General features: G+C 42.1%; 1 protein-coding gene across 1 annotated transcript in view; it reads right to left on the bottom strand.

Moving 5' to 3' along the window:
* The window catches only part of LOC112073770 (uncharacterized), a 142,949-nt gene extending 135,392 nt beyond the window's left edge, over nucleotides 1–7,557 (bottom strand). The window contains exons 1-7 of the mRNA XM_070440274.1: nucleotides 7,512–7,557; nucleotides 5,343–5,423; nucleotides 5,134–5,212; nucleotides 4,770–4,840; nucleotides 3,448–3,555; nucleotides 3,036–3,169; nucleotides 2,152–2,267 (exon numbers count right to left, since the gene is read on the bottom strand). Of these exons, the coding sequence (XP_070296375.1) occupies nucleotides 2,152–2,267; nucleotides 3,036–3,169; nucleotides 3,448–3,555; nucleotides 4,770–4,840; nucleotides 5,134–5,212; nucleotides 5,343–5,423; nucleotides 7,512–7,557 (635 nt within the window). The remainder of the gene's footprint in view (nucleotides 1–2,151; nucleotides 2,268–3,035; nucleotides 3,170–3,447; nucleotides 3,556–4,769; nucleotides 4,841–5,133; nucleotides 5,213–5,342; nucleotides 5,424–7,511) is intronic.
* Between the last annotated feature and the right edge of the window lie 212 nt (nucleotides 7,558–7,769).

The raw sequence follows: 7,769 nt of genomic DNA, 5'->3' as shown, positions 1-7,769 counted from the left end.
CAATATTATTTCTATTAGCTAACCACGATACAAAAGAACTCACATTTTTTATTCTCACCTTTTCTTACGCATAGGTTAGCTATCACAAATACGACCAATAAAGATATAAATAGTCACTAACCAAGAAACAATCTTCATCAGATGACCAGTCCTTCTAACAGATTTATTGTATGCATATGTTTGTTTGAAAAATGTGCATATTTAGGTATTAAAAATCATAGTTTACATTGCAGCCACATCACAAATCTCACCAAAGCAGCTAGAGAATAACTACAGAAGCACGTGATATACCTTAAATACTCTCATAAAAAAATTTTCTGAAAAAATACATGGTGTACAGCAAATGAAAGACAACCATCTTGTTGAATCCAGCAATATTTCAGATTTTTTAAGTGTTTTACCAGCGAAAACACCAATATAGCATTATATTAGCTTTACCACATAAGCCAAAAACCAACCACCATTGATCAGCAGCAAAAGTTAGGCTGATCACAAAAAAAAACAGCAAAAGATATATAATTTTTTCACTAACCTGACAGCTTCATCAGATGATCAGTCCTATAACATCAGGTATATAGCAATCACACTTATGTGTTTGTTTCGAAAATGTGCATATTAGAAGCTGAAATCCGTGGTATACTACATTGTGAAAACCGGTAGCATACTTTTGTCCAGAATCTCCGGACTATAATTTCTGCACTCACCTATTTGACCAAAAATAACTCATCAATAAAACTTACTAAAAAATACAGTTGTAACAGCAAATGATAGACTTACACTAGTTCTTAATGGCAACGCCATGGTTTAGAATTCTAAGAAATAACTTTGAGTAAGCAAATTACGGCTTACGCTATTAGTGAGACAGCGCCCAAAATCAGTGGCGAAAAATAATACTAAACATTTTCGACAGGAAATACGAAATAACATCATAAATGTGGTCCTACTTTTTGCTGAGCTTCCACTCAGAATCTTGTACAGGGGTCTCTTGGTCCAGAACAATCGTTGTTAGGTTTTAGAATGTCCTTTTTTTCCTCTCGAAGTAGCCACAAGTGGCGCGAAGCTGTCCATCCACCAACCAAACGCAGAGAAACGGAAACAGCCAAACTCCTTGAGAAACTTTCAATAATCTGAATAAAACTTATTGAAAAAACATACTTTACGATGATATTATCAACATTTATCAAATAAAATCAAAGCCGGAGATATTAGCCGTCTATAACGAAAGCTTTAGAAGGCCAATCCAGAGTTCCTTCCCGTGCCTTGCTGGACAAAGGAAATTGGGGTCATGTCATTCCAAGAGCTCTCTTTTGACCTCAGAATAAAGCTTAGACACCCCATTCCACCTCTCACTGCCTATTGAACATCTAGTGGAAGGCGTTTGAAGTGCATGTATACTATTAGATTTCACAGCAAATTCATAGGGAGGGCCCTGGAACAGAGCCTCGATTTCAGATTTTTTCACGTTTCTGACAGGAATTTTGCTGCAAAATTAGTTTCTGTTTTACTCACAATATTAATCAACGGTTTTGAAAACTTGAGAGTGTTTTCCTATCCAATAGTAATAATAATATGCATATTGTACGAGCAAGAATTGAGTATGAGGCAGTTCAATTTGGCACGGATGTTTACAAAGTGAAAACAGCGCCCCCGTATCCTAAATTAAGGCAGCTCCAAAATGCAGGTGTTTCAGCATAGCTCAGTGCTTTCTGTGGTGGTGGGGCAGCCAGCAGAAAATACACAGCGTAGGGGTTGGTAGTTGCACATGATGGGCTCAGTGTTCTGTCACTAATGGGGATACTACGTCACCACAAAAATCTACAGGGAGAGCTAGAAAATTCAACTATGGCCTCTTTCTAAGGCTCCGACCTGAAGATAACTTACGTCATGACTTTGAGCTTGTTTTTTTAAAGATTTCCCAGTTGTCTTGAAAGCACCATAAATACAGAAGAATGGCAAGACTTTGATGACAAAGTTTTGGATGATAAAAATTTTGCCCAAAAAGAAGGACTGCTGTGCCACCGCCCCCAAAAATGGCTGCTGCATATAAATAGAGAATAAAAACCTCTGATGGGCGTGACAGTACCCCCTCCCCCACGTTTGGTGGCGCTCCGGTGCGGGTGCACGTGCTGGAGCTGGAGGCTCGGGACTCACCAGGACAGGGGAGACACACTGCAGGCCTGGTTCGTGAGCAGGGCACAGGGACTCACCTCGGCGCTGGAGAGACATACTGGGGCCTGGTTCGTGGAGCAGGACACGGACTCACCGGGCTGGAGAGACACACACAGGAGGTCTGGAGCTTAGAGCCCGCTCTCGTGGCTGAAATAAATTTGGGCACGATTTTTACAAAGTGAAAACAGCGCCCCCGTATCCCTAAAATTAAGGCAGCTCCAAAATGCAGGTGTTTCAGCATAGCTCAGTGCTTTCTGTGGTGGTGGGGCAGCCAGCAGAAAATACACAGCGTAGGGGTTGGTAGTTGCACCATGATGGGCTCAGTGTTCTGTCACTAATGGGGATACTACGTCACCACAAAATCTACAGGGAGAGCTAGAAAATTCAACTATGGCCTCTTTCTAGAGCTCCGACCTGAAGATAACTTACGTCATGATTTGAGCTTGTTTTTTTAAAGATTTCCCAGTTGTCTTGAAAGCACCATAAATACAGAGAATGGCAGACTTTGATGACAAAGTTTGATGATAAAATTTGCCCAAAAGAAGGACTGCTGTGCCACCCCCAAAAATGCTGCTGCATAAATAGAGAATAAAAACCTCTATGGGCGTGACAGTACCCCCCCTCCCCCCACTTTGGTGGCGCCTCCGGTGCGTTGCATCGCTGGAGCTGGAGGCTCGGGACTCACCAGGCAGGGGAGACACACTGCAGGCCTGGTTCGTGGAGCAGGCACAGGACTCACCGGGCTGGAGAGACATACTGGAGGCCTGGTTCGTGGAGCAGGCACAGGACTCACCGGGCTGGAGAGACACACAGGAGGTCTGGAGCTTAGAGCCCCTCCTGGCTGAATCACCACTTTAGCCCGTTACGTTCGAGGTGACACAGGACGCACTGGGCTGTGCAGGCGCACACTTGCGCAGAGCCGGCGCAGGATATCCCAGTCCGAGGAGGCTCACTGGAGACCAGGAGCGCTGAGCCGGCACCACCCTTCCTGGCTGGATATCTTTACGCGGCAGGTACGGAGAGCATGTACTGCACGTACAGGGCTGTGACTTTGCACTGAAGGCATGGTGCGTAAAACCGGAAAACATGGCACTGGAACTGTGACCAACTCCGCTCGCCCCGCTCGCCAACCCGTATACCCCCCCCAAAATATTTTGGGGTTGCCTCTCGTGCTCCCGTCTCTGCCGTAACTCCTGATCTCTTCGCCGTTCCTCTAATTCCTTGTATCCTCGCCGTTCCGCTCTTGCTGCTTCTATCTCCTCCCTTGGACTGCGATACTCTCCAGCCAGGGTCCTTTCCCGTCCAGGATCTCCTCCCTTGTCCACTCATCCTGGACACGCTGCTTGGTCCTTCTTTGGTGGGTAGTTCTGTCACGCTTCACGTGGGCTGAAGGAAGAGTGGACCAAGGTGCAGCGTTTAAAGTGTTCATGATTTAATTCAAAAAACAATCGAACAAAAACAACAAACAGGAGAATGAAAGCGAACAGTTCTGTCAGGCACACAAAACAGCTAAACAGAAAACAACTACCCACAAACACAGATGGGAAAAAGGCTGCCTAAGTATGATTCCCAATCAGAGACAACGATAGACAGCTACCTCTGATTGGGAACTGCACTTGGCCAAAAACCAAAGAAATAGAAAACATAGAAATAAAGAACCTAGAATGCCCACCATAGTCACACCCTGGCCTAACCAAAATAGAGAATAAAAACCTCTATGGCCAGGGCATGACAGAGAAAGTCATCCTACGTGTATGTTGGGTAGTAAGCTGTTAGTAGCCCATGTTCCTAACCCAATTAATTTGGTCCCTTTCCCCCTCATAATGTAGCCTACTGTTCTGACTTGGTGGTGCACATGTAGCCTATAGCCTGTTTTAGAGAAATGCCTTCATCAAATATAGTAAGAGGTTTCATTGTCTGCTTATATTCCCCCTTTTCATATCCCACGGTTCTGACTTGGTGTTCAGGTAGAATAGTGTAAGAATGACCCATGTTCTGAATTCTGTTGCTGTACATTTCAAAAGTGCTGAACAAATATTTATTTTGACTACGTCCATCTCAGCTCACTCATTGTCTTAATCAAAATTACAACTGCCTCTTATCCACTCATCATTCCCTTATGCCATAGTTTGTTCATCTCAATTGTCAGTAGAAACCACATTTGTTTAGGCAAGTCAGCCATATCAGCTTTGTTTTTAAAAAGGCAGTAAATGAGGCTGAATGAACTGTTTTGCTGCCAGACAAGGCTCCACTGAGGCTCAGGGGTAGCAGTGGTAAGGATTCACTCCATGATGCTGAAAAGAAGGCTCTGCTGTTGGGACAGCTTTATGTAGCCCTACATAGTTTGTGTGCAACGTTTGTCACCGTTATAGTGCAATTCATGTATTGTTTCGTGTTGTGTTGTGTCGTGGCTTTGTGGGCATGAATCGAAAAAACTTTACCTTGGCCCACCAAGCAAACAGCTAAAATCGCCACTGGACAACAACTAGGCTGTAGTAAATATTTCAATTTACAACAATATGGGATGTGCCAAGAACATTGATCATATAAAATAAATGTGACTTTCACTGTCAGTTGTAGACTAGATAGTTGAGCAGTACGGCAGAAATGACTGGGGGCTGTAGGGGGAACCTGGAATGGAGTATTTAGAAGATACTCAAGGTCCTGGGGGCTGTAGGGGGAATCTGGAATGGAGTATTTAGAAGATACTCAAGGCCCTGGGGGCTGTAGGGGGAACCTTGAATGAAGTATTTAGAGATACTCAAGGCCTGGGGCTGTAGGGGAAACTCGGAATGGGAGATTTAGAAGACTCAGGCCCTTGGGGGCTGTAGGGGAAACCTGAGATGGTATTTAGAAGATACTCAAGCCCTGGGGGCTGTAGGGGGAACCTGGAATGGAGTATTTAGAAGATACTCAAGGCCCTGGGGCTGTAGCGGGAACCTGGAATGGAGTATTTAGAAGTACTCAAGGCCCTGGGGGCTGTAGGGGAAACCTGAATGGAGATTTAGAAGATACTCAAGGCCCTGGGGGCTGTAGGGGAAACCTGGAATGGAGTATTTAGAAGATACTCAGACCCTGGGGGCTGTAGGGGGAACCAGGAATGGAGTATTTAGAAGATACTCAAGGCCCTGGGGTCTGTAGCGGGAACCTGGAATGGAGTATTTAGAAGGTACTCAAGGACCTGGGGGCTGTAGGGGGAACCTGGAATGGAGTATTTAGAAGATACTCAAAGCCCTGGGGTCTGTAGCGGGAACCTGGAATGGAACATTTAGAAGATACTCAAGGACCTGGGGGCTGTAGGGGAAACCTGGAATGGAGCATTTAGAATGCCCTGAAGTTGCCCTGTTTAAAAACCCTGTTTAAAAACAGAGTGGTTTTGATGTCATTCAGAACAGATTAAGAAACAGGCTACATGATTAAGGAAAATCATTTATTTAATTCCATATGATACAAAGACAAAAGCAATATCTTACCAGGATGATTAATAGAATAATTATAATTTTGCACAAAACAACCACAATAAAACAATAGGACTACATTAGTTTAATGTTTAAATAGAATAATGATGAACTACCATAGAGACCAAAATGGGAAAATAAAGATAATAATTATAATAATGGAATTCTCCTCTCCTGTATGTTTTCTATCTCTGTAACATGTAACGGTATAACATTATACTGAACCTGTAACAATAATGCCTGAACCTCAACACCTATCAGTTGATCTGTATAGACATGAAAAGTTAAGGCATTTACAATGTATCAACCATAATGCTATACAGTATATGACCAGTATATGACTGATGTTAAAGCTGCTGAATGAATAATACAACACACATTATATTAAAACACATTCCAATCAGAATAATACATGTATCAGTTAATAGATCACATTTGATCAAATGCCACTATTGTTCCAGCAGGTGGAGCTACAATGTAACAACGTACAGCATTGTGACTCACAGTTCTATATTAGAATTCCATGAGTTCCATTCTGATGGTTGTTATGGTGATCAGGTGATCTCAGCCTCACTCTTCTTCAACATGATCACTTGTTCAACACAGAAGTAGTTCATCAGTGTGGCCATGTATTTACTTATCCAATACAGAACCACTTAGAAATGTAAATCATATCAGATGATTTACTAGTCAACACTGTGCTACAGTACCAGTGGGCTATTTACTAATGATCAATACTATTTACTAATGATCAATACCTGGACTATTTACTCCTTATCAATACCAGTGGGCTATTTACTCCTTATCAATACCTGGTCTATTTACTCCTTATCAATACATGGGCTATTTACTCCTTATCAATACCAGATCTATTTACTCTTTATCAATACCTGGGCTATTTACTGCTCATCAATACCTGGGCTATTTACTCCTCATCAATACCAGGTCTATTTACTCTTTACCAATACCTGGGCGATTTACTCCTTATCAATACCAGGTCTATTTAATCCTTATCAATACCTGGGCTATTTAATCCTTATCAATACCTGGGCTATTTACTCCTCATCAATACCTGGGCTATTTACTCCTTATCAATACCAGGTCTATTTAATCCTTATCAATACCAGGTCTATTTACTCTTTATCAATACCAGGGCTATTTACTCCTTATCAATACCTGGGCTATTTACTCCTTATCAATACCAGGTCAATTTACTCTTTATCAATACCTGGGCTATTTACTCCTTATCAATACCAGGTGTATTTACTCCTTATCAATACCAGGGCTATTTACTCCTTATCAATACTAGGGCTATTTACTCTTTATCAATACCAGGGCTATTTACTCCTTATCAATAATAGGTCTATTTACTCCTTATCAATACCAGGTCTATTTACTCCTTATCAATACCAGGGCTATTTACTCCTTATCAATAATAGGTCTATTTACTCCTTATCAATACCAGGTCTATTTACTCCTTATCAATAATAGGTCTATTTACTCCTTATCAATACTAGGGCTATTTACTCTTTATCAAAACCAGGGCTATTTACTCCTTATCAATACTAGGGCTATTTACTCCTTATCAATACCAGGGCTATTTACTATTTATGTCCATACCAACTCTCCCATATGTGACCGACCCGGCTCAAGTCGGGCTTTTGTAGCATCATTTGAAATTTTATTTTTTACGTTGGTTAAAGTAGAGACTCAGAGCTACAAAATGGTATATCATACACTACAGTTGAGAAATGATGGGAAAGTAATTCTGCTTAGAAAGTTGATAAACTTATAAACTGAATTCTGAGAAAATGGCATTTGAATGTTTTGGTACTACTACTGGAGAGCCCTTCTTTGCATACACCCATTCAGCATTGTTCTCACCCTCTTCAGTTTTAGCCCCACCCTGTTCAGTTTTAGCCCCACCCATCTCTTAAGCTTTAGCCCCACCCTCTTCCGTTTTAGCCCCACCCATCTCTTAAGCTTTAGCCCCACCCTCTTCAGCTTTAGCCCCACCCATCTCTTTACGGGTTGAACTGAGCGTTCTGTACTAACAGCAGCAGTCAAGCTGTAAATACCTTTATTATACACAGATTCTTAAATAATGCTGTTGATAAACAAATGTAGGTATTTGTGGTTGTG

The sequence above is a fragment of the Salvelinus sp. IW2-2015 genome, unplaced genomic scaffold, assembly GCF_002910315.2.
Source record: "Salvelinus sp. IW2-2015 unplaced genomic scaffold, ASM291031v2 Un_scaffold2357, whole genome shotgun sequence".
Taxonomy (NCBI): domain Eukaryota; kingdom Metazoa; phylum Chordata; class Actinopteri; order Salmoniformes; family Salmonidae; genus Salvelinus; species Salvelinus sp. IW2-2015.
The sequence above is the reverse complement of the archived record's forward strand: the minus strand, read 5'-3'. Positions and strand labels throughout refer to the sequence as shown.